We start from the raw sequence: 26,471 nt of genomic DNA, 5'->3' as shown, positions 1-26,471 counted from the left end.
ATATACAGATCACTCCGTCTGAAAGGGGAGAAGTGGACAGGCTGATGTTTGGATAGGCAGTTCTTTATAAGATAAATCGAATGGCAAACATGTCTCAGCCAGGTGTATGCCTCCCCATAAAAAGCTTTGCAAGTACTGAAATTCAGACTTGGTTAGTTTTCAGATAGTACTGAATGGAGAGGATTCAGAATTTTGCCCTTATATGTTGCCACTCCTAAGTTGAGGCAGGTTTTTTGAATATATGTAGTGATTTTTTAAATGCCTGCTTCTTTAGGGATCCTTGCTATTTACTGTAAGAAGGAGTGAGAGGTTGAAACCAGTTTTAAAATGTAGCAGCACTTAAAAGGAATCTCTGCTCAAAAACCTGCAGGATTTCAAGCCAGTGAACGACAGTGTACATTCACTTGAAGAATCCAGGTGGCTGTGGGCTGTGTTCAATTCTGCATCAGCTGTGAAATGATCCGAACAACACATTTCAATCACAGTACTGAAAGTAGCATTAGTTTATACATGTAAACGAATGTTTTATTGAGTTGTGGTTCCCAAATGTGTATTCCTGCTCAGAAACAAAGATTCTGATATGGTGTTGACTGTTATTCCTCTAGTACAAAAGTCAGTGGTTATAGTTTAGATGAGTGATGATAGGGTATTCAAGTGGGTTTGTGCTGAAGTAGATATGGAGAATACAGATGAGCAGCGGGTACAATAACTTTTTCCTCAAGGTAGTAACACACACATAGCTTTGTATGGCAACTTGTTAAACTGACTCCAGCCAATCTGCAAGTCATCTCTCTGTGTCCCTGGGATGTTTCCTGTGCTATTTTGGCTGTGTCTTTCCTTCTTCAAGGAAAGAGGAATCTGTTGCATGAGATTTTAGAGACAGTCTTGAGTATTTTTTACTTTTAATCTATGCTTTTGTGTCTTACATGCAGCTTGATACTGATTGATGTGTATTTTCGGGCTATTTGTAGATGATTGCAACTGCATAGACTGTTTCTTATTATTTTTGAGGAGGAAGTAGTAAGTTGGATCATATAATTTATCCAGAATGTTTGGAAACACTAACTTTAATAAATGAACAAAAGCTCTAGTGTTTGTTCTCTACTGATCTAAATGAAAGAATGAAGAATTTATGCACTTTTTTCCATTTGCAGCTTTTTTAGGATTCTTCCTCCTCATTTTTTAATATAGTTCTATGATTAAAACTTATTTGTTCTTACTTTATGAAAGCACATTCATGGTATGTAGATATTTCTTTCATTTAAATACCTTGATATCAGAAATATGTTCTAAAAATATCTGGTAACCAAGCTTAAGAGAACTATCACACTCAACATTTTAATCAGATAATTTTTCCCTTTGGCACAATTTGTGCTTTGCATTCTTCAAGTTCTTTTGTTGTATGAGCCTGTACCTTACCCTCTCCAAGAATGAATACTGCGGCCTTAAATTTGTTTTTGCTACTTGCAGCTTGCTGATAACTCCTTTTGTAGCTGAAATGGATTCGAGAAAGACCTCAATATAAGTAAGAATCTAGTTCACAACCTGCAAATTTATGTGTCTACAGCAGAAATTCATCATGTCTCACTAAGGTAGAGCTGATTTTTACAAAATATAGGTAGATAATTTCCGAGGGTCACCATTATTTTAAGCAGTCATTTAAGGGGAAGAGGGATTAGGAAATGGTGATGAATTTTTCAGGTTTCCATGAGAAAAATCCAGTAAATAGGTTGTAAGCCCTACCTACATCCATGCTCTAGGTAACACAACTTTTGTTCCTTAGTGGGATGTGGAAGCTGTGAATCTGAAACTAGAGTATTTACTCCTTTCTGCTACAAATAAGAATATAGGAAGCCATTTTCAAATGAGAAATCTCAAGCTTGTGCTTCTTTCTCCAAATGAAAAAATGTGTTCACTTCTATTTCCCATTAGAAACACACATCCTGGAACAGAAGAAAGAAGATTTTTGTATTGACTTTCAGTTTCATCAGAATTCTCAAAAAACCACAGAATTTTTCATCCAGGCAGAAGCTGAAGCACTGAAACTTTCAGGTTGTCCAGTAACCAGTCAAGCAAGAGGAGCTCAAAGTGATTGTAATTCCAGTCCTGAAGAATCAAGGTAAAAACAAATATCCCTATATATAGTTTTTCTAGATTCACATTATAGGCAATATACATACTGATTTTTGAATAAAGATAGGGAAGCTTACTTCTCAACTTAGAATCAGTAAGTCAGCTTTTTACTTAGACTCACCATATCCACCCTTCTTTCTTTGTGGAATGCAGCAATTCACCACTGTGTTCTCTAGCACTGATAGGAAATACAATCACGGCAACAGCTTATATCACACACTGTGGGTGTTTCAGTGGTTGTGATCTCTCCAGAGAATTTTTAAAATGTGGACTGAAGAGACTTAGAAAAGATGATCTAGAAGTCTAGTAGTATCTGTGGCTTTACACAAGAAGCAGTGTACCCTAAGTATGATGAGTGAGTAGGAAGGAATGAAGCAGGGTTGAAGTGAGTAGGAAGCAGGAATAAAGCAGGGAGAAGTCCAGATGAAGCTGGAAGAGTAAAGATGAGGAGCTGTAATACCTTGTAGGCAGCCTGTGGCAGGAATCTGGAGAAGGGCAAATATGGTTGAAAAGTGTAATACAAACTCTCAAGATTTTATTCTGTCATTAATTTTGGTCATTTGTTGCCATTAATTTCCATACTGAGTTATGGCTCTCTACTGCAGTCTTAAGAAACCTGTGCAGTCATGCTATATGTGACATAGTATATTAAGATATATCCAACTCACTAGGGAACATGCTACCAGTTTGAAGCAACTTAGGCATTCTGAAGCCCAAGTCTTAACTGAGAGTGACAGAGTTGCTTTTGAAAATGGGATTAAATCTGCAGACCCCTACTTTTGAAAAATATACTCTTAATTCTTCACCTGTCTCGCAGATTCTACACCTGGTCTTGTTATCTTTAGCATGATCTAGTGGTGACCCATTGGGCCAAAACCAGTCCATAGAACTTTTCCATCTGGCGTGTTGCCTTTTTTTGCATTGGGTCCTGGTATATGCTGTTAAGGCAATACATCCTGGACTAAAAGCCAAATATAATCCTGAATGCCTAAGTACAGCCCAGAACAGAGTCAGACAAAGATTGCTGCTCCTACTCTTCGCCAGTGCCACTCACACAGGCAATAAGTCTGGTCTTGAGCAATGAGATTAACCTCCCATAGCAGTCAGCATGTTGAACCATCTCGTCTGCAAATATATTGCGTGTGGGATCCTAAAGCTATAGGCCAAAACGTCACTGTAGTAGATAATATGTAAACTGCACAAAATCTGTCCTTCCCCAAATAGATTGCAATTAGAATATAAGATGAGAAAATGTTGAGTCAGTCTTGATTTGCATTGTAGATTATGGTCTTCGTGTACCATCAGTGTGACTTGTCAAGTTTTCTTTTAGACATCAGGAAGAAAACATTTGGGGGATTGGAAGATAGCAATGAGTTGTATTCAAACTTGTTCATGGGAAGCATCTCCTGAACATGGAAAATGCACAAAAATCGCTTGAGGTTTTTTTAATGTCTAGGCGATAGTATCCAGAAGCATCTTATCACTTGCCATCTGAAACAATACTAAATGAAATTTTGCTAGACAGAGCAAAGACGAAATAGGCTTCAAAGGATCCTGAAAGTGAAGACAAGCAGTTTAAGCACTCTTCCACCCCATGTATGCACTGTATGCAGTATATTACACTAAGTAAGTACTTTTTTGACATGAATCTCCCTGCTGTCTACAATTGATGTGCTTTAGGTTGCACCATAGTTTGCCTGCAGAGTATGGATCTTGACTTCCTTCTTAAAGAACTATAGACAAAATAAATGCAATGGAAACAGGTGGAAACAGGTATTCACCTAAGAGAATGACTCTTTGGAGCAAGAGATAGCTTTCCTTTCTTTCTAGGATGTCAGTTAGACATAATGAAAGTAATGATGTGTGCACAAGAAATAGGAGTTCAGAAGGTATAGCTTTCCTGTGGCTACTTCTTGTGAATCATTGGCTATGAAGCCTATAAACAGAAAACGCTATAGGGAAGCAAATGATAAAAATATTTGCTAATACCCCTTCTAATCCATTCATCTGCTAATTTTGCTGCCATCTTACAAGTGAGATCTGAGTTGTCTGTAAGTATCAATGGATAGCCAAGGAGTTTTTTAAAAGCATTATCTTGAGACAGAATTTTTGTGGCCATTGAATCTTATTTTTCCCTGTCTATGGCTACGTAAGTTATCTTAAAACTCTGTGAGTGCTATACAGTATGGAATTCCTGTTGTCAGTTATAATGTTTAAAATAACACCATCTTTTTACAGATTTCTGCAATATGAACTCCTAGATCTTGTCTTCTGGATATTTTCATTTCACTTCATTTGGAATTGTCCATCCTACCGAAGAATTTGGTTTCTTTTAACCTGAGCATCGTTTTGATCCTTAAATGTTTCATTATTTTGTTGCTCCATGCTGAGCACAGGTTTCTAATATTTGCTTCCATTAAGAGTTTTCCGTTTATAGGCTTCATAAACAATTTATATTAATCTGGTTTATGCCTTAGCATTGTAGTATATTCATTTACTATTCCAGATTTATGGTTTTTTTTTTCAGAATTACAGATTTAAGAAGTGACAGAAAGACATCCCTTTTACTGGCTATTTAATACATTTACAATGATTAGCAAGTTTTGATAATTTAGTTCTGTGTATTTTGTGTTTTGCATTCTTTTTTTTTTTTTTCCCCTTCCTAAACACAGCACCGTAGAAAGAAAGGCTAACAGGATGCCCTTTGAATTTATATCCTCATGGAAGCCTGCTGCAGATTTAGGTGGAAAGACAGAAGCTGCATTCCTTTTGAAAGAATTGGACACTCTGAGGGCCAAAAATAAAAAGGTACAGCTGGGATAATCAGATCACAGTATTTGATCTTTTATGGTAGTATTACAAAACATACATTTTAAACTGTTTCTAATTTAGTTTTGTTATTTATTTTGGTGCATCGATCAATAGCTATTTTGTCAGTTTGGGTTCTTAGTATCTGCTTAACAACTGCTTCACTAGAATTAAAAAAATCTTTCATCCTAGCCTTTTAGCCTTTTTAATCAGTAACATAGGTTCTTGCATCATGGATGAAAACCAAGGAAGACCAAAACCAAGGAAGACCAAAACCAAGACTAGGATTTCATTAGTAGAATCTGTAGCTCATGCTTCTATACATGTGGTCCAGATAATGAATGTGCCCTGATTTCTCGTCTTTGTCCAGGGGAAGAAGATTACATCCTACTTGCACACTGCATTGCTTCTAGCGTTAGTAGTGGTTGCATGCACCTAAACAACAGAAAAGTCTATAGTCTTTCCATGAAGTGTCATTGAATATTCAATGGCAAGCTCAGATATCTGTCCAATAAGAGATTTAGTGAATGCCCAGTTAAAAGAAAGGCCTCAGCATGTGAAAGAATATCAGTTTTCTAACTGGCAATGCACATGAAAAATTATGCATTTACACAACAGTCTCTCCAGGCTGTGATGTCAGTACTCTTGGTAGGAAATAGGTTCTTCATGCAGACACCACCTGCATTATAACTCCATGTAATGCTAAACTTCCCTGGCAAGAAGGACCACAGCTAGTGATACCTGAAGAAGAGAATCCCAAGTAAAAATAATGGCACACACCTTGCTGCTTGCCTTGCAGATCAAGATAGGCAGATGATAAAAAAGATATTTTAAACATTTGCCCTTTAAATAAATAAATATAATTAGTTGAACTTCTGTTGTATTGCTTAGGGTTTGTATTTTGGGGGTTAGAAACTACTATATAAAATTTTGTTGTGGTTAAAAAAGCTACTTGGCTGTTTCAGCTAGATAAGAATCTTACTGTCCGTTTGTTCAATTCAGCTTCAAGATAAGCTGTCTGAAAAGGACAAGGAGCTGAAGACAATAAAACTGGACTTAGAACTGCAAGAGAGAGCTACAGAAGCTAAGATTGCAGAAAAGATTGCAGGTACAGTAGGCAAGCGTTTAACAGATGGCTGTATGGCTCATACAGTACCTGCGGTTGCTATATGACGTGGCCTAGTGAATGTAAGCTTTATTTGCTAAAGGAGGGAAGATTTGACTTTTTTTTTTTATGTGTGGCTGTTTAGAGTTGCTTAGAAAATAGGTGGCTTTAACATCCTGGTACTGGTATTAGCAGGAGCTTTACCTGTATTCATACTGATTTGGGCATTAAATGCATTGTTAACACCATGTCAATCCAATCACAAAAAGGTTGTTTGTTTTGTTGGAAGGTCCTGAACAAACAAGGGGAAATAATGATTACCAGTGCCTCTACCTTTCAACCAGCAGTTCAAATACCACTTATTGTTTTTGCTTGTTCAGAGCAATACTACCCCTTCCCTGTGTAAGGAGATAGTCGCACCTTCACCCCAACTAGAGACCTGTACTATTCTTGAAAAATCTGGTTTTTTAGTAGTTAATGAGTTTTTGTCTAATTATGGTATATCTCCAGTGAATGAAATTTATACAGATTCACAACATGAAAGGTTTTAAAGTTTATAGTTGAAAATGAATGCACTTGTGAAAGTGAACTTACACTTGTTAATTGTTCTTTGGGTAGACATACAAGAATGGAAATGGTTTGTATTCTACAAATTCAGAAATTTCTAAAGTAGTGAAGTTGAGTATTTTGATTGTTGAAAAGTGTCTGTGTGTACAGTGTACCCAGTGGATGAAAAGTACTCTGAGGTTTTTCTCCAAGTGTTTCAAATAAATTAATGGGAGCACTTTTATACATTCATCATATCATTTGTTTATGTATAAAGCGTAAGCTAGGTAAAATTGTGTCCTCATAGACCACGCACACTTCACATGATATTAATAGTACTAACACCTGTCCCCAAAATATTAGTACTGAAGGGAGGAGTAACTGTCTTCAAGAGAATGGAGCAGAAAATAAACTCTCCAGCTGAAAAAACAGGTGTCTGACTTTCCACTTAATGTCAAACTTCTAAGAATACAGTACTCTGTATATGTTACAGATGGAAGAGAGAATTCCTACATTTGCAGTGCTGGTGGAGGGGAAAGGCAAATCTAATCTATACCTTAGGAAGCAGATTAAAATACAGGCATGATTTTATTCTTATTTCATTTTTCATAAACTGCTTGCTTTATTTTCAGAAGAAAAAAAAAATCTACACTGGGTATCACAGTTATATCCAGCAGCCAAAAGCTAATGCATATTGTTTGGGTTTAATACCAAGTTTTGTTTGTTCCTGGATATTTGCACATTGTTTTACCTCTGTAGCTGTAATAGAGAAATATTCTCTTTGATTATTCTCTTTGATATAGGTGTTTATTGCTCATTAAAACCTGGAAAGAAATATGTGTCAAAAGGTGTGTCAAAACCATGTTACTTTCATTTTTATGGGCACAGTTGAAATATTTGTTAGAAAAATGATTTTTACTACATTACTGTTTAAACTTTCTAATTATGTCCTAAGCATAATATTATCTTCAAAACAGTATGGTGTGAATATGGATATAATAATTAACATAGTTATTCCATTTTAAAAGGAAGAATAAGCCAAATTTTAATAAGAGCTACATTTTGTAATAAGGATGACCTTTAAAAAAAATGCCCTTTTTTCTTCTTTTATGAGTTCAGGAAGTATAAAATCCTTTAAATGCTGAGAGAGAGGCCAAGAGGCTCCTTACTACTGAAGCTGTTCGCAGAAAGGAATCATCGTTAATATTTCATGGGTTTCTGCTTCCTGTCTTACAGTTCTAAGAGTGTTACCATGTTTGGATAAATGTTTTGAAATCTGGAATGATGTGTGCCAATTTGAATTTGTGGAGGTCTATGTGTGTCTCTCTCATAAAAGCCTTGGAGAGAGTTCTAATGGACAAGCAGAACCTCATTAAAGAAGACTTGGTGTGTTTAAGGAAAACTTTTCCCTCTTGAGTCCTTTGAGGAAAGGAGAACACATGCTGCTGTGATTTCATGTTGCTAGTTAATGTTTAATTACTGCAGTGTATAATACATGGTAGTGTGAAGCTTGTAAATATGGGTGTTTGCATTTTTATTATTACTTAGTACTGACTTTATGATAAGAAAATGACTCCACAAAATTATACTGTAAAAAACATCAGAAAGGTACACCATAAAAATGTTATCTACTTTGAGGAATATTACAATTCTATTTTAAAATGTAACCGTCTAATTGATGTGTTTTACCTAAACAAGTCCCGTGGAAAGAAGAGAAAAGATGAAGACAAAGGCCATTTTAAAATGAAGCTACAACAGCCTTCAGAAACAAATAACCCCAAGCTTGTCACTTTATGATTTTTGCTTTGTTCAGAGGAAGAAGTGAAGGGGAAAAGTGAAAATTTGTGAAATGCTTTATAAGAGAATATGAAAAAGTAGAGTTAAGGCAAAAGATACATGTGATGGCAGAGAATGTTTAATCTTGTGTGCAGTAAATAGCTTATTTTGAAAAGGTGTTTATTTTTAAATTTTGGTAGCCTGGAAAATGGGTTTTAGAACTTCCTTGCATCCCTATCTCTATGTCAGGTATCTATGGCTAAGGACAATTAGGGAATCTGCTGTTTTGGGTGCAGGCTTTTAAACATTAGACTGTTGTTTCTGGTGGTCATAGTTGCCACAGGTTCCTGCTGTTTCTTCAGTATTCTTCTGTTGGATTTCCACTTATAAGGCAATGTCAGAAGGTACCATTAGTTTCACTCCCCATTATGAAGAGAAGAACAACAGAGGTGAAGGCAACATCAGAAAAATCAAGGGAAGAGTTCATTGTAAAAGAACTGAGACTGGCATAATGTAAGGAAAAAAGGGAACACCACACGTGAACTGGGCACGAAGAACAGACAAATCTTGAAATGCAGGATTGCCGGTTTTCATATGTTGAATAGAAGAGGGAATGGGTGCACTCTGTGGGAGGGGAAAGGGAGAAGGAGCACACATCTTCTGAGGACACGTGAGAAGATAAGGATGGAGGCACTGCAATGGAGTAAGTCTATAAAAGACCTAGAAGAGAGAACAGATCTCACTTTGGAGGGACATAATAAGTGACTTCATTTTTGCCTAACAGAAGAATAACACAGGGCAGGAACTTTTAGAGGAAGGAGCTGGTTGAGTGTAAGTGAGAATTGTAGACCATAGTGGTAGCTTCTCTAGGCTGGAAAAACTATCAAAGCCCTGGTCTTCTTGCAGTAACTCCCACCTTTACTGCAACAAAACATACCATAGTTGACATCAGAACCTCGGCTCTTGGAATAGTTTTGGTGCTATCACAGTGCTATATATTGGGATTAAGAATAATTCTGAAGGAAAATATAATAAAAAAACCTTTCTCCTTAAATCTTTCTGTAGCAAGGGCTGTTCTGTGGGATTTTTTTGCCGATATCTAACAGCAATGTTACCAAAATTTAATACTTTTAAAAATCAGTCGACTCAGCAGTAATAAAGGGATTGAGTCCAGCCCTGCTAGATCTGTTAGGTATTGCACACCACCTTTAATGCCTGAAAACTGTATTAGCATTCTGCAGATGCTCTCTGAAAGATCAGGGTAATGATAGGAAATGTGTGGAAAAAAGGGAAAGCAGTACTTCTAATACAGTTGTATATGTTGTACACCTTTCAGTCTCTTGGAAACTTTGGCAGTACACTTACAATGAAATCCCTTTTTTCAGGTCTGTTTTTACAAAAATGTTGAGAATTAACATTTGTGGTATTTTGGAATTCTTTAATATGGTATGGAAATGTTCACAAACATTATCTGAAGTTTCCTAAATTAACTTGAAAAATAATTACTGAATGCATATGTAATAGTTTTAATAGCAAAAATGAAAACAAATATCCAAGTGGCTATTAGCTTAGAGTTAGTTTGATTTAATACCCCATAAAGTAAGAGGAAACAAGTAATCTTGCCAGTAATAAACTTTGGGTGGCAATAACTTCCAGCACAGAAGGAAAGTATTTTCCATTTCTTCAAAGCTCACTCTAGAGTCTCTTTTTAGATGTTATTTTTCTTTCCTGCATGTCATCCATTAAAGATTAGCTGTGGAAGGTTGGAGCATGGAGAGGTTATGAATGACAGAACAACTCCTGCAGAATAATAATCAGTTTTTGGTATTTAATGCTGTTTGACTTTTGCAGACACATTTCTTATTAACCTTTGGTACAAACAGAAATCCAGGTTCCTGATATCTCATGGAGAAGATGAATTCAAGATCCTCTTCCAATTAAACTGAAATAAGGCCAATATTGGGCTTTAGCCAGAAGAACTCAATAGTTCCCAACCCTTGTGTTTATAAACCTTAATATGAGTGATATTTTACAGTTTAAGTAGGTAATTAATATACTTCCCTAACTCAGTTTTCTGTGCATAATTCATTTGTATATATAGTCTATATAGTTCTTAGGGGTTTTGTCCTATTCATGCTTCATTATGTAAAACTATTTCCTGAATATTTTTTCAAAATATTTCCTGGTAAATAAGATAATTTTGAATATAGCTGTAGGATTTGAATCCTCTGTATGGGAAGACAGACAATCCATCTAAAGGACAGAAAAAAAACCGCAAGCTGGGAGTGTTATGAGTAAGAACATCTTGGCTTAATTTTTAGCAGCTTAATTTGAAACAATGTAGTTTTACTTTCAAACTGTCAGAATTGTTGATTGTCAACAAGTTGCATGCAGTTCTTTGAAGTACAGTATACAATGAGCTGGCATGGGTTAAAATGTAAATTACCAAGCTATTTATGGGTGGAGCTTGTATGTAAAAAGCAAACCAGTATCTGATGCTTGTTTTTATGAGTAGTCTGGCCCTTCTCTCTTCTCCACTATGGTGCTAGATGAACATAAAGAATTGGATTTTAATCAGGAATAAAAAGGTCTGCAAATAATCTACTTCTTGGGATATTACAGAAACTTTTGTTTAACCTGTAAAATTATAACTTGCAAACTTTAATGCAACATTTATATATTCCCCCTTAAAGTAAATATTCAGACGTCAGCAATTATTCACTGAAAAAAAGTTTAACGGCATTATGGTTTGAATTTTGAAGTCAGCCGTGTTTAGTCTATTAGAAGCAGAGGCTTAAGTATTGTACAGGGATTGGCTTTCACAAGAGCTGCCTTGAGGTCTGTGTATAATACTCTCTCCTATTCTTCCCCTCTTTATTTTTTTTAATTGAATTGGGATCTGAGTACACAAAGAAAACCCTATGCAGAGCTGCCACTGAGCAACTTCAGCCTTTTATTAAGAACACTCTGTTTATAGCATTGGAAATGTAGGAGCAGATGAATGCTATGAACTAAACACATACAACAAACACAAAGCAATAAAGAAGTCACTGTGTTCTATCAGTGTTTGTTCAGATTGCTTTATCTATAAAGTCACATTTAGGTGTAAATGACTTGTAGTCTATAATTCTTGGTATAGACCGGTGAAAACTCTGAAGTAGTTTTCCTATGATCTTCATATCACCATTTGGCTTTTATTTTTCAGTTATAGGTCATAACTGAAAGTAAATGAATGGTAACTTTCAAAAAAAAAAGAGCTAGGAGCTTAAGTTGCCTGTTTCATAATAGAACATTTCAGCACTATTTTTAAGTCAACAGTCAGCCCTGGAGCTCATGGTAGTTTGCCATTAACCTGAATGAGAACTGTGTAAGGGCCTTGGGCTTTGAACATTTCTAAGGTTTATCTGCATTTTGTAACATGTATGCACAGAGGCCAATTAATGACACATTTTAAAGGCTTTCATAGCAATGCAGTAAATCTTTTTTTGTTGTTGTTGTTTATTTGGCTATGATAAGATTGAATTCTTATTTAAGAATTGTGAGCATAGTCATTCAATCTAGTAGAAAGAAGTCCCTCTAAAATGACTGGATAACAAATACACGTTTGTATTTCTGTAGGGAGAACAAGCATATATCCATATGGTTAAATAAAATTTAATAATAGTTGCCCATCTGGAAATGACAAGGATAGTTTCCAAGTCATTCTGTGATTAGACAGGCAGAAACCCAGCAATGGTGGACAGGAATGGGAGGACTGATGAAAATGAAAAGGCAGGTAGTCATTGCATCTTTTTTTCCAGGATACTTCCCTAATTCCTCACATTTGTGTAGCTGCTACTGGGAAATCCAAAGTGAAAAAATAGCAAAAATCCCTAAAAAGCTTCAGTTAAACCTCTCTGTAGGGTAAATTTCAGCTGACGTTTTTTTCATGGAAGCAACTGAGCAGGATAAACAGGAAGCTCATTACAGGAATCTTGTATTCGAAGTAAGACTTGACCAAGCAAGTTCTTTCATGTTTCTGCTTTTCCTTCAGAATAATATACACCTCCAAAAGGCAGAAAATAGAAAATATTCTTTGCTTCATTTTTTCATGAGTTCAACCTTCAATCCTATGTTACAGCTGTATACCTGTAGGAAACAGAAGTCGAATCATGCATCAAAAATTTTTTTGAGTAATTATTTGTTATTACTTCAGTCATTTCTTGAATATTTAAGATGGTCAGAGCCTTTTTTGTAAAAACATCTCTCATTTGTATTTCTTCTTGCTGTAATGGTAGGACTAACTAATAAAATTACTTTGAATATACCAGAATTAATGCCAAAGAAAATCCAAGTCACTTATTGGTCAGCAGCCACTGGTCTTGAATACTAAATCTTAAACTGCTAAACCCTGGCCTTCTGCAACAATACATTGTTATTAACAGAAAAAACTTTCTCACCATGTGTTTTTCTTGGAAGTAACTGATGACTGTAGTTAGTCCTTGTTACTAAAACAATTAGCAAAATTTAATTGTACTATTTATTGGATCACTTTTTTTTCCCCACCCAGTCCAAGACCAAGAGAAGTATTTCATCACATCTGTTAATGTCAAACACCTTGCAAATTCCAAAATATTGTTATTATTTCTGTAAAACTGACTTATCATGAAAGCTAATTGTTAGTGTTATAATTTTTACTGTCTTCTGAGAGAGCACTGTGGATAGTGATCTCATCTTTTTCTTATAAAGTCTGGCCTGTGTTCTGGATTTATGTTTTTTAATGAGTAGTGTGAAGATATTTCTGCTGCCATAGATATTTTAAGTCCTAACAATTTCTTCTTTCTTGCCTCTCCTATTCAATTTTATTTGCACAGATGACCTCTAGGAAATCAGCAAACAGACTTTTTTCCTGGGAACCCTGCTTCCCTCCCTTCCCCCAAAGTTCTGTTGTTTGGAAAATCATGAACCACTATTTAAACTAGAATGATTTCCAACACACCTCCTCACTAATGTTGTATTTTAAAGGTAGTTTTAAGAGTGTAGAAGATAGGTTTGCCAAAAGAATCAGGTTCAACTAAGAAAATATGTACACTGCTTTGACTCAGTAAACTCATACTCAGTATGGTTCATCTTCTTCATATTTACTTTTGCCCATATTAGAAAACAATTAGCTTACTAAACAAATTTGAGTATTTGGGAAGAAAAAAAAAATCTACTTTGAGTCTCTCTCATTTGACTAAGAATTACATGATATTTGATAAGCTTGTTTAAAAATGGACATATCCAAATATTATTGTAAACACCCATTGATTTGTTTTACCTGCAATATAAGTATTTTACTTAGTTGGCTTACATAGTAGCTAATAATATTTGTTAATGTAATTTAACTGCTGTGAACCTTTACTGAACAAATATTGAAATTTATACAAGTCAAAGAAAGAGAATCTCTAATGACTTTTGTAAAAGCTTACGTTTAATAGTTAAGGAGAAAAGTTTATATGACATACCAGATGCAATTAACAGTAGATTTTACATTTAATAAAAAGAAAGAAGCATATGTATTTGCTTTATTCATTCCATCATAATTTGCATTAGAGCTGTGGGTGTTTAATGAGCAAATTCCAGCTAAAATGCTATATTGATTTTCTAAGTGAACTTTGTAATAGCTATCTACCTTACAAAAGCTCTCTGTTTACAATTGTTTTCTTTCCTAAAAACTAAAAATGTTTTAGATTTGATGAGTTTAGCGTAATGATTCTTTTAAAATGAAGAGCTCTTTTAGAGTATGCATGGGTTTTAGTTACAAGGAGAAAGATGTTATTAAATTATTCCAAAGCAAATAAAGTTTATGCAACTAAATAGTAATGTCATGTTTGTGGATATTACAATGTTTGCAAGCACTGGAAAATAATACTTTTTTTCTCAATTTAGCACTGAGATTTAAATATTTTAATTTTTGAATGTCATTATGTATATATTAATTAGTAAATGACACCATTCATTTTAGCTTAATACTTGACTATTCGTACTTCATTTTTGTGTGTAATTTTCTTGCTTGAAACATGAGTTCTGTAAGAATTTGTGTTTCTTGTTGGTCAGGCCTCAAATAGGATAGGAATGGTTGGTGTGCCATTGGAATGTCTCCAAGAAAAACCTCGTTGTGTCGACCAGAGCATTTGGTGACTAAGTAGCCAGATTACTTTTTTCATTGGATCAGGCATCAAGTCAGTGTGCCAGTATGGGGCTAATATTTTGCTGGATATGCCATATCTTGAATGGGACTTCAGAGCCTGACTTCTTACTCTCAATTAATTTTCACCTGTAATTTTTAAGAAGCATTGGGATGATAATCTGGATATTCTTTACTCTTTATAATATGGAGGATTTTTATGTCACTCTCTCACATAGACTTTTCACTGGACAGCTTATACTTCATATACTATCCTAAGTCCGACAAAAAATGTTTTGGTTTGCAGCTACATTGCAACCCAAAGGTGTATGTGTTTCAGTGGCCTATTTGAAGAATCCTGTGATTGTTATGGTCCTGAACTTTTACTTGTGACTCATCCATTGCTCAATCTGAATGGTGAATGTTGTTGTTAATAACATCATACTTCAGACTATCTGCAATTGTGTAACTGTTATAATATTCCGTATCATATTAAAAAAAGGAATTTGTGAACTATTAAATAGAGACAGAAATGTACAGGCATTGGATAATGGAAATGTCAGCAGAAGCTTTGGCTGGTAAAGGAATTACGTGAGTTAGCCTTCCGTATACCGTAAAATTATTCAGATGAGGACTTCAAGTATTTTTTAAATTAGTAATTTCTTGTGGTCACTGTCAGTATTGCTACATGTTATTAAAATGCCATGTAGCTGTCTTCTTTTTCTTTTGTTTCTTTTTTTAACCTTAGTTTACCATGCAGGCATCTTTCATTATTTTTTTACAGTATCTCTAATCTGTTTTAATATGAAAAAATTAACTTGCAATATTACTTTTAAGAAATAGAAGCAAAAGCCAAACCCTTGTAATAGATGTTAAACTACTCTAATTTTTTTTAATGTAGTTGGTGGATCTGTTCATTGGGATACTTACTCCAATGCCTTAATTTAGAGGAAGGGTAAGATAACAACAAGAATTCATTGCTCAATTTAAGTCACTTTTCTATAGACAATAGTTAAAAGACAGTATTTTGTAGCGGACCTTTGGGTGGGGGAAGGGTTCACTGTTCAAGGCAATTAGGCTCTGGGCTAATAATATCAGGGATGGTAAGATTTGAGACAAGCAGGATGTTTAAGTAACTTTAAAAAATCTTTTTCTGAATGTTTTCATATTGTTACATATCCATTACTTTGGCTTAAGGACAAGTAAGTAATAATCTGGTTTTAAGAAACCTGCATAGTCATTATTACCACTGGTTATAGTTATACAGAGAGAAGATCAGATAGGCCAAAACACAGTCCCTCTAAGTGTACTTGTATGCTCAAGATCCATTGTAGCAGTCAGCAAATTATGGTTTTCTGTGCTGAGGTGGGAATGTTATATGGTCTGACGGAGGAAGGGATGCACTCAAAAAGACCAGAAAGAAGTTAACTGATTTGGAAACTAATTAACCCCAGAACAGTAATAAGTGCCAAATCTTCCGTTATTTTAGACAGCTTTCTATTCATTCCAGCAGTTGTTTTCATTATGAAAATTGCATAATGTTTCCACTTGCAGCTTTATGGAAAGGGTTCTCTGTGCAGTGTCTCTGGCATGATGCTAGATAACCTGACATAATTTACTGGAAAAACTGTAATAAAGAAATATATTAGGTACAGATAGGTAGTAATTACCATAGAGAATTAAACTGCTTGTGTATTTCAGATCCAGCTGGGACATAGCAGTTGCATTGTAGTTTACCCAGGCAGTCAATGCTGAGGCGCTAGTTTCCCAGCCATCACAGATGGCAGGGATGGCAACCTAAGTGGAAGTCTGGTGAGCCCACCTCATACAGTTTGTTCTTGTTCTTGCTGAGCCACTTACCTTTGCAGATATTGGACTCATCCTCTGCAAGTGCTACAAATTTACTCCTGACTACCAATCTGTGTGCATGCAGTTTTACAGCTGCTTTACTTCTGCCTTAGTTTTTCCGTTTGACATCAAGCAAAGCTTTCTTGATGCAAACAGGGGAAATAGGTCTTCAATAAAAGAGACACTATTCTTGCAGAACAAGTAAATACTCAAATAGAAGAGAAATAGATCAATGTTTGTTACATTTTGTGTACCTTTTTTTTTTTTTTTTAGGGGGGAACACAGCTTGTTACAGCTCTGGCCTGATGACTAGGCTTGCAGCTCTGCAGATTTTTGTGAGGGGAGGGACTGCACTTCCAGAAGTGACATTTAGCCTTTCCCTGTCTTCTTTTGTCCAGTCTGCTCATCTCATGCAACCTTTTGGCAGACCTTGAAAAAATGCTTCCTTACTCCTCAGTAGCACTCTTCTCCCCAGCCTGAGGACAAGATGATTGCTTTCTGTCCTGGTTTAAGCTGAGACAGAGTTAACTTTCTTCATAACAGCTACCTTTAACATCTTCCTAATTTGTCTCTCTAGGCTCTTTTTCTGTTCGTCTTCTAACTTGTCTTACATCCCTGGTTATCTGAGCTGCTTGTAAACTGTACAGAAACTTACCACTATTTGTATTTCAGTTGGCTGGGGAATTTTGGGGTCTTTTCGGTACTGATAAGTTGTATTTTGTGCCAGCAATGCAGCTGCTACTAAAATGTACTACTATGTTGCTATTGTTCCATTCTGTGAAGAACCGTACCGTGTTTGATGATATATCACACTAAAGTTTTTGTGCAATAATGTACAAAAGTGAGGCAAGAGTAAACTAACCTATAAAGGCAACAAAGTTGATGTTTATTGAGGTAAGAATGGAAGGATAAAATCTCTAGCCTAAAGTGAAGAGGGAGGAAGCCTTTCTTTGAGATCTAAACTTAATGACTTAAGCAGTGGTTCAGAGAGGAGCAGAGAGTTCCGGAGGGGGTAAGGAACCTGAGCAGCAATGGATTAATACAGAAGGTTCCAAAATTTGGAAGAGACTGTAGCATGGTGTTAGAAGACTGACTAAACACCAGGTAGGCAGACTAGAAGGGGAGCATGGAGAATTCTGGAACCTACATATCTCAGTTGAGTTTTTTGGAGGTGCCTGTGACAATCAGAGAGGATAGTCCACTGGCTTGGACTGACAGCAGTCTTGGTATGGCACCCTGAAAGTCCCTAGACATTTTGACTGCAGCATTTTGTGATGACTGTGAGGAGAGATTTTCAGTATTGCTGAGGGAAATTATGAAAGTATGAATAAAGATTTTAGTGGGGACAGGGTTGAGGTAAGGATTCTGATGGTATGCCAGAGATGGTGTTAGACATATTGACAGGGGAAAGGCAGGAAGAAAACGTATTCAGGATGAGGAATGGCTTGAAGGTGTTAGTTTGCTCCCAAGAATAGACAGTAAATCTTAGTTTATTGGCACCTAGTGCTCCAAGGTCCGTGTATGCCGTAACAGGTAATATAACAGTATATTACACAATAAAGTAAAGGCTTGGCAGAAAAGGAGAGATGCCAGCTGTGCCAGTCTTGTGATAACAGAGACAGACTATGAAAATATTAGAATTTTTAATATTTAATATCAGTGTGTCACTCTGATAGGAAACAGTGTGATGGCTGAAGTAGTTTCAATTGATCATTACTTTTAACTCTATATCCTAGAAGAAGCCTACTAGTGTCTCGTATGATTTTGAGCTTTAAGAATTACTTTTCTGTGAAGCAAGTATTCAGAATGCAAAAAAATCACTTCCTTGCCCTGTTTGATTATAGAGGAGTGAATTTGAAAACACATAGCCTTATTTCATTCCTTAAAGTATTCATTTTAGCAATCAACAGCAATTTAGTGTTGTGTCTGAAGAGTAACATAGACCTTATTCAGAGTAATCTGAGGTCAGTGGAGAAATGTTGATTTTAGGAGATGGTGGCAAAGGCCCATGTAAGTGTATCTAATAGCGTCTTTCCCTGTCAAACTCATTTGTTAAACACACTGGCTACTTTTGCAGCTCTGGTGGAAGAAGTTTATTCTGCTCAACGGGAACGTGACGAGGCTGTCATGGCAAGGCTTAGGTTAGCCAATGAAGAGCGAGATGAAGCATTTCTACGAGTCCAGCGCTTAGAAGAGTCTCTCAAAGAGTAAGTATACATTTCCTGCCCTGTGCCAAAAGGTTGTTGTGTCGGTCTGTGACTGTCATAAACTGCTCAACAGTGGTTGTGTAGGAAAACTTAGTGCAAACTTCTCTATGATGAAATATCAGGCTAGTGCTAGTCTTACTGTGCTGTTGGTTAATGCGTTAGCCATCTTATAAGACCGTATTTCTCCCTGGAGACTGAGAGCAAGGTGAATAATTTTGGTCACAAAACTTTAAAATACAATCAAAAGCTTTGGTATTGATTTATTCAAGGATAAGTAAGATGAATGCATCATTTTATAGGGATCGTCTGACACACAGTACCAGAACGTCAGTCAGAAGTTGCAATGTATAGGAAATCAATCAAGCCTTTAAGCCCACTAGACATTTCCTTCAGCAAAATTTCTACTAACGACAGGTTTTTTCTTATCTTTAGTAGGAGCGATTTATAAGGTGATAAAGGTGTAATTAATACTTCATGGAGTTCTATGTATGTTAACACCACAGAAATAGGCAATCTCTTGTTAAACAAAACCGTTACGTCAGGAGAGGAAGATCAAGAACAGTTTCTCTTCTGACTTCGGGATATAGGCAGTTTTGAAGCTACAGTTTGCCTCTCCATGTAATCCTTCTCCATCCAAGTTGTGATCATCTTGGCTACCATCTACGGTAGTCCTCCAAATGCTAGTTCCCCCAAACTGTAGAGTGGCTGAGAATTTTATCATATTTTTTCTGCCAAGAGTACTACAAAGCAAACAGAGAAGTTTTTCATGGTAGGAGACAGAATAGGTGCAGTTGTTAGTTAGCTAAATGGCAAGCAATTACATTTTAAATAATTGATTCTACTAAGATTACTCTTTCCTCTTTATGGCAGAAAACCAGTCATCTTCTTTTGGGTATTTTTATAGGTAAGGCCAGAGGATGTTATCTAAATAAAATTCTATAATCTGCACATAGTTTGTGCACCATTACTCTGTGGAATTTAAAAGCTACTAGTTTGTCACAGCCTGTAAGTAAGACTCAACAGGAAGATTAGTGCACAATTTATTAGAGTAAGTGTCTCTACAGGTTCCATTATAGGTGCATGTGCATGTGAAACCTTGCTTTGAGCAGTAATCTCTGAGGAAATTACAAATGTGCTTTAAATTCCCATAACAGTAATCATTATAAGCATGAGCCTTACTCCAGTCTTTCCAATGTCTTCTGTCACTCTTCTAATTTTGTATGTTCCAAAAGTAAAGAAAGCAAGAAAGTTTTGTATGGCCCCCAAACATCAAATGAAACTATGTATGAGCTGTTAGCGTAAACTCAAGATATTTGGGGTTAAAGCACTCAAGTCCTGCAGCAAATTAATTATTCTGGTCAACAGACCTAGTCAATGACTTTTGGGCTTCTGGAAGAAATCACAGGTTATTATGTGTGTGAGAGGCCTATTGCTGCTTTTTCTGCAGTGGAATACATAGACACACATGTGGCTGGTCTTGACATACAGGAATCCCTCAGAACACCATAACTTGTTTTCACTTCAACCCTTTCTGTCTGCTTCACTCATATACTGGAAGACCAACTCAGTTCTAAGCAGAAGGATGAGAAAAGAGAAGAAACTCAAGTTCCTGGAGAACATGCATACTACCTTCCCCAAAAAGAATGTAATTGCAGAAGGCAGTGGATACACTGGTAATGACAAAAAAAGGTACTTTCTCCAAGGAGAAGGGTCAGTAACTCCCTTGGCTGATAGCTTGAAGCCAAGCTATTATACCTTATTGCTATAATTTAGAGAATAGCAATTGTTATTGCTGTCATCCACTTGGGTGCTCTTCCTGATGCTTTACAAAGAGGCTGATACCCTGATAGCATTCACAGTCTCCAAGTTGTCATAAGGAGATTTTCCTGTGGAGAGCACCAACACAACAGAGGTAAAAATTGCGATTGGCTAACCAGCTACGGTTGGTTCAGTACCTGATCTACATTCCTCTTTGCCTAAACCAGTGAGCCGCTGTCTGTACTAGTATCTCTTCCTGTATATTCTGCAAGGGTGCAGGTAAGGCTTCTTTGTGATATTTGCTGTCATGACAGCCAACACCAGGACACAAGACTGGGGACAAAACCAATTTAATTCAAAAGAATTCTCCTTGCCAGGCTGCATGTGTACTGTAAGATCATAGTTCCCCTGTTTTCCAGGGTCTACAGTTCTGCATTACAGAGACTGACTGTGGCAATGGCAGCTCATTGGGAAGGGTCATATACAAGTCTTTCACATCCTGGGTGTGGTGTGACTTGTCCCTGAGGGCATGCTGGACGTGAGCAAAATCCTTAGGCAGATCCCAAACAGGCTTATGCCTCCCAGGGGACACAAAGATGTTGCTGAAGGGTTCTGAAATATATTACATGCTTTTAATTTCATTTCTGGTTTTAGTGTCAGTCATCAGAGCAGTAAAAGAAAAATCCTAATTAACAAAAGCCACAAAGGCAGAGTGCCCAAAAGCTTCATCCCACTGTAAAGTTTGTTAAAGTTTGCTAATCATCCATGCAGCAAGTACTTAATGGGTAGTGTATTAGTGGGCATTCATTGCCATATGTAATCCCCTGAAAGGGAGAAAAGCTAATTCTTTATGTTCAAGTAATCATCATGTTCACTGCATCAGATGTCTTAATATCTGCCTCTTTCCTTACCTTGCTACCCATTTGGCCAAACTGCAAGTTTGATAAGAATGTCTTAAGCCATATCAGACAATGTAAGAAACTTCACAGATTCTCTATTCCACCAATTTGTATTCAGTATTACCTCAGCCCACAGTGATTCCAACCATTTGTGCAACCTGACCAAGGTCAAGCTGACCACAGATCTTTCCTGACCCATATCAGTCCTCTGTGTGACAGCACCTTCTGGATAATGTGTTGTTTCTTCCAAAAAGAGGAATGGTATGGTACAGGGAAACATTTTCTGTTGTGATTATTGTTTTGAGGGGTGGCGTGTTCTTCTTTTTGAAGAAAGTTCTTGCTGTGTTTGAAATCTTTGGGCATTACAGAAGCAAAAAGACAGGATTGCCTCCATCAGGCTCAGGTGCTTTTCTTCTGGCCCACTTATTCTAAGCTTCCAGGATGCTTATTCATGCAGCCGTACACCTTGTAAACAAGAAGTGGTTGAGTGGAGCCAAGATTCCTGATGGAACACCAGTCTGGCTCCAGCACTCAGGCTTTTCAGAACACTGGGCACCTTTACTAACTGTGCTAACATCTCAGCTTTGGTGACGAGACACGCATTTCTATATCTGCCTGGATGTCTGGCATTTTGCAATGGGAGGAGCAAGCCAGGGCTGTGACTGAGAAGAGTCAAATTGAGGTGCTGCATTCTCAAAAACAGAGTCAACCCCATGAGAAAATTACTTTTCTCAACCTCTTTATTCTAAGGAGTTTATTACTGTGGATGAAAGGAAATTTTTTTTGAGTTCACCTCACCACTCCACTAATGCTTTGGAAGGAGCAGAGATGATGGGATGAGCCTTGAGGGACTTGGTTTATTTTGTTTAGTTTTGGAGTTTCTTCTGGAATCTTCGAACTTTTCCAACTACCACCCTTAATATTTTCTTCCTGATGCTGGTTGTTTGAAAGGTCAAGTTCTCTGTCTCAGATGTGGAGCACATAGAAGCTTGGCTTTTTTTTAAAGAACATTGGCTACTTGTGCCACACTCATCAAGTTTTAGAGCACAGGTCACTCCTTCCATCTGCTTTGGACTTATTCCAATCAGAGATCTTTACAAGAGGGCAATGTTGAACAGCCTGCCAACCTTTCTCAAATGCTTTAATGCTTTCTTTAAATTAGCTGCTGGAGCAATTCTGTTGTCATTATTTAACTGTAACAACCAAAATTCTTTCAGTCTTATTAGCCCTAGGGTCTATGTTGGCAGAATGTGTGTAGAAATGGGGGGAAGAAGAATCCTTGGTTACTGCTGTTTAAAATCATGAGAGATCTAAGGGTCATTTATTGGCTGTGCACAGCACAGGGAGAGGCAGCAGGGCAAATACAAATCTCTGGATGCTGCTTTTTAAAAAATACTGTCACCTAAGGAGGCGTACATACACCTACAGACATATCCCTTGTGGCGGTAGTATGCTGAAGGGCTTCTTCACTTATGGTAGAAGTTTCTGTTCTTTTTCCCACCCCCATTTCTCTCTAAGGTGTCGTGCTTACCCAGCCTGTTGCTCGGGCTGATTTTGTTGACCTACACTTTTAGCAGGTAGAAGTCCTCTGGAGAAGCCGGGTCAGGCCTGCCAATTTACTTTGACAAATACCGTTCCTTTCATTGTGAATACAAACTAGCTGGAGATCCATTTTTAAGTCCCACATGAAGTGGCACTTAGAGCAATGTAAAAACCTAAAGCAGGAACTCTACAAGGAGCCAAGTCAAGGAGCCAGTTCTGAGAATTTGGACATATAATGTGTTATTATTTTTGTTACTCTATGAACACAAGTTGAACCCAGCAAAAGTTAGCTTTTACTTTGTTTTGTTTAGTTCTGGTGCTCACTGTGTATATTAGAGTAGTTACTGCTTGTGAATTCCATATAAATATACCAGCTGTTGTACAGTGGTAGTACATTCTGAATTATTTCTTTTTTATTTAAATAATTAATTTCTCTACAGGTTGATTTACTATGCCTTACGTACTGTTATCTAGTAGAACTAATGCTTTAATGTAAAAGGTGCTAGTGTGCTGTCAAGTGCTGTATGATGTTTGCTAGCTAATATCTTGCTTTCAGAGCAGCACCTGTCGCAGCACTGTTGAAAAAGTGTGTGTTGCTGTTTTCCAGGTATTATGGTTTATATCTGTATTTAATGGTATTATATCTGTCTTTTAAAATATCGTATTCTGGTGACAGACCTAGTTTTAGTAGAAGTCACCATTAAGTAAGTAACAATGGAGTGGTAAGGTAATTTTAATATGCTCATTTTTCCAGAAAATAGATCTCTTCTGTTTTAAAATAAACATAAGTGTTTTAAATAACATACAGTGCATATAACTAACCTTAGGTAAAATAAAATGCATACTATCCCATTTATTAGATTTTTGTGCTGTCACTTGCTGCTTTTGCAGCCAGTGTTCAGTGCTGTATGACTAAATTCTCATATCATCTTTGTATTTGACAGGTCAATATATGTTCTGTTGAAACAGAAAGGGAGGAAAGTGCAGGGGGGGTTGTTCCAGAATTAAATAAGGGCCTTGCAGAGAATTGGCTTAGCTTGCTATTTTGTGCAAGATATAAAATCAAAATATTTTTAAGGAAACTTAAGCTATTTTTTTTTCCTCATTTTGGAAGACAAAGGTGGAAAAGAATTACTTAAAAATGAAAAAGCCACTCTTCACAAAAGTCCTGTCCTATTTCATTTGGGGTGCAGTCAAAACAACAAAAATACAATGTCAGGTAAAAGTTGTAAACCCAGAAATAAATAAAATAAGAGCATCAGTCATTTCTATCACTGGGGAACTTTCTTCATCTAAGCACATATGAACAATTGATCCTTGTAGTCATATATAGCAGTAAACATTAATAACTTAACAGTCTGAAGTCAGTGCTGAAGATATGGAGCATTATTGAAAGATGGAGTCGAGCAGGTGGCACTTTAATATGTTCAGTGTCGTGGTTGACTCTAAAGACTAGTAGAATGAAATTACTTGAGGTTCTAAAGATTTAAAAAGCGAACTCATTTTGCTGCACTAAGGAAATGCTACTGATCAGGCTTTCTGTGTCCCTTTTTTCTAGGCTAGAAAATATTAACCCTGAAGAAAATGACATGGTAAGCCATTCTCTGAGGAGATTTCTTGATGTCAGTCTTATATCTTAGAGGCTTAAGTTCAATTGAGTAGGTTTCAAGAACTAAGATGTGGGAAAAAGAAGAATTGACACACTAATAATGTACATCTTTGCTGCAATATGAAAATTCAATAACTTCACTCAGTCAATTTACAATTCACATGTGCCTATTAATTAAAACCCTATATTAAATAAAATATATTAAAACTTCATGTCTGACTAACATATAATGCTGTTGGTAGACATTACAGGAATTACTGAACAGAATAAACAATGCAGACACAGGGACAGATATACTGAAGAATGGAGCTATAATTCTGAATCGAATACACAGGACCAAAGAACATAAAAAGAAAATAATAGCTGAGGAAATGAATGCAGTAATAGAACAACGGGATGCTGCTTTGTCTGAAGTAAGTCTCTACAAGTATATAATCACTCAATACTGAACTTATTTTTTTCTCTTTTTTTCTTTTTTTTTTTTTTTTGCTTTACTTTTGGGAGGAAAATTATTTTGTTTACTTTTCTCTGTTGAAAATCTCAGAGAGCCCTTGTTGTAAATGGCTGATTAATGATCAACTGTTTCTTCATGGTAGTAGTGCCCACTGAAATGACATCAATGTGTTTCATAAGAGAAGTTATTTTGTATTTTTTGCGCATGATCACTGACTGTCTCCTTTTTTAAAAGAAAATAGTTTTCTATGCATTGACCAATCTAAAAATCTATTAAGGGCTTAGTTTTGCAGTATGCTGTATTGGTATAATGCATTGGATGACAGTTAACTGGGACTCGGGGATTTGTAAGGGACCATAAGTGGCAGAAATATATATTAAAGGAAGATAATGGTGCCACATGCAACAATGCAAGCAATTCCTCCCTTTGTTGCTTTACATTCAGGAGATAAGAATCAGCATGTGGTCCTTGACTCTTAAAGTCTTATGCTACTGCTACGTGACTTGAAAGAACCTGCGGTCCTTTTTCTGCTCAGATATTCATTCCCTGCAGTTTCCTGTTTTCACAGAACTATATTGTCCTCATTCTCTTCACCATGAAGACATTCTCCTTGCCTTTCCCATCTCATGGAAGAGTTTTTCTGTTGTTTTTTTCCCCCCAGAGTTTTCTTTCCTGGATTTTAACCTAGATTTAGCTCAGTAGGAACAGGCTGCAGGGAGAAACAGTCCAAGTAGGGGATATATCTCCTGGGAAAACATGACTGGATGAAACTCTTTATGTATTCATCCCAGGCAAGAAATTTCATCTGACACTTCCAATATTGAAAATTTAGAGGCTATGCCCAACTCCCAGCTTCTGCGAAGAATTAACCCTATCCCAGCTGGACCCAGGACAGTATTCATCCCAGGAAAGAAATTTCATCTGACACTTCCAATATTGAAAATTTAGATTTTTAATATGAGTTACCCAAGTTAGCCCACATCTAATTTCTGTTAGATAATAATGTTGATTGAAGTTATGTTGTATTGAGAAGTCTCCCGATAAAAGTCCCTTCTACACACCCTGTAATTTTCACTTTTTTGCAATTGCTGTTTTTGCATTCTCTCATACTTTAGCCTTGAAAGCCCCATCTGCCCCCTGCTTAAAATATTTTGTGCGTCTATCCAGTATGCACTGCAAAGGTTATCAATGTTGGAAGATGTTAATGGTGGAACTTTACTCTTTTCAGTCTACTTGCTTTTGCTTTTATAATAATGATGAGTAGCATAGCTACTGGGAAACATCCAACAGTCCTGCCAAAAATTCATGTTCTTTCTTCTTTGCACAGGGAATTTGAAAAGTGAGCAACTTATTAAAGAAAAGCATTCAGCAAAATCATAGAATCATAGAATCATTAAGGTTGGAAAAGACCTCAAGGATCATCAAGTCCAACCATCAACCCACACCACCTAACTCACTAAACCATGTCCCTAAGCACCACATCTACACGTTTCTTGAACACCTCCAGGGATGGTGACTCCACCCCTTCCCTGGGCAGCCTGTTCCAATGCCTGAGCACTCTTTCAGTGAAGAAATTCTTTCTGATATCTAGCCTAATCATAGAATCATTATTAATCATAGAATCATTAAGGTTGGAAA

At 36.6% G+C, this 26,471-nt stretch overlaps 1 protein-coding gene across 1 annotated transcript; it reads left to right on the top strand.

Moving 5' to 3' along the window:
* Window positions 1-1,932: 1,932 nt before the first annotated feature.
* MIPOL1 (mirror-image polydactyly 1) lies at window positions 1,933-24,792 on the top strand (the record flags this gene model as incomplete). The annotated part of the gene is made up of 6 exons (XM_010073036.1): window positions 1,933-2,119; window positions 4,806-4,941; window positions 5,944-6,049; window positions 18,442-18,571; window positions 24,329-24,362; window positions 24,622-24,792. Coding segments are annotated over 6 exons (764 nt in total), but the record flags the coding sequence as incomplete, so codon positions are not given.
* Between the last annotated feature and the right edge of the window lie 1,679 nt (window positions 24,793-26,471).

Source organism: Pterocles gutturalis, unplaced genomic scaffold (genome assembly GCF_000699245.1).
Source record: "Pterocles gutturalis isolate BGI_N339 unplaced genomic scaffold, ASM69924v1 scaffold51262, whole genome shotgun sequence".
Lineage (NCBI taxonomy): Eukaryota > Metazoa > Chordata > Aves > Pterocliformes > Pteroclidae > Pterocles > Pterocles gutturalis.
This window is presented reverse-complemented; position numbering and strand designations above follow the sequence as displayed.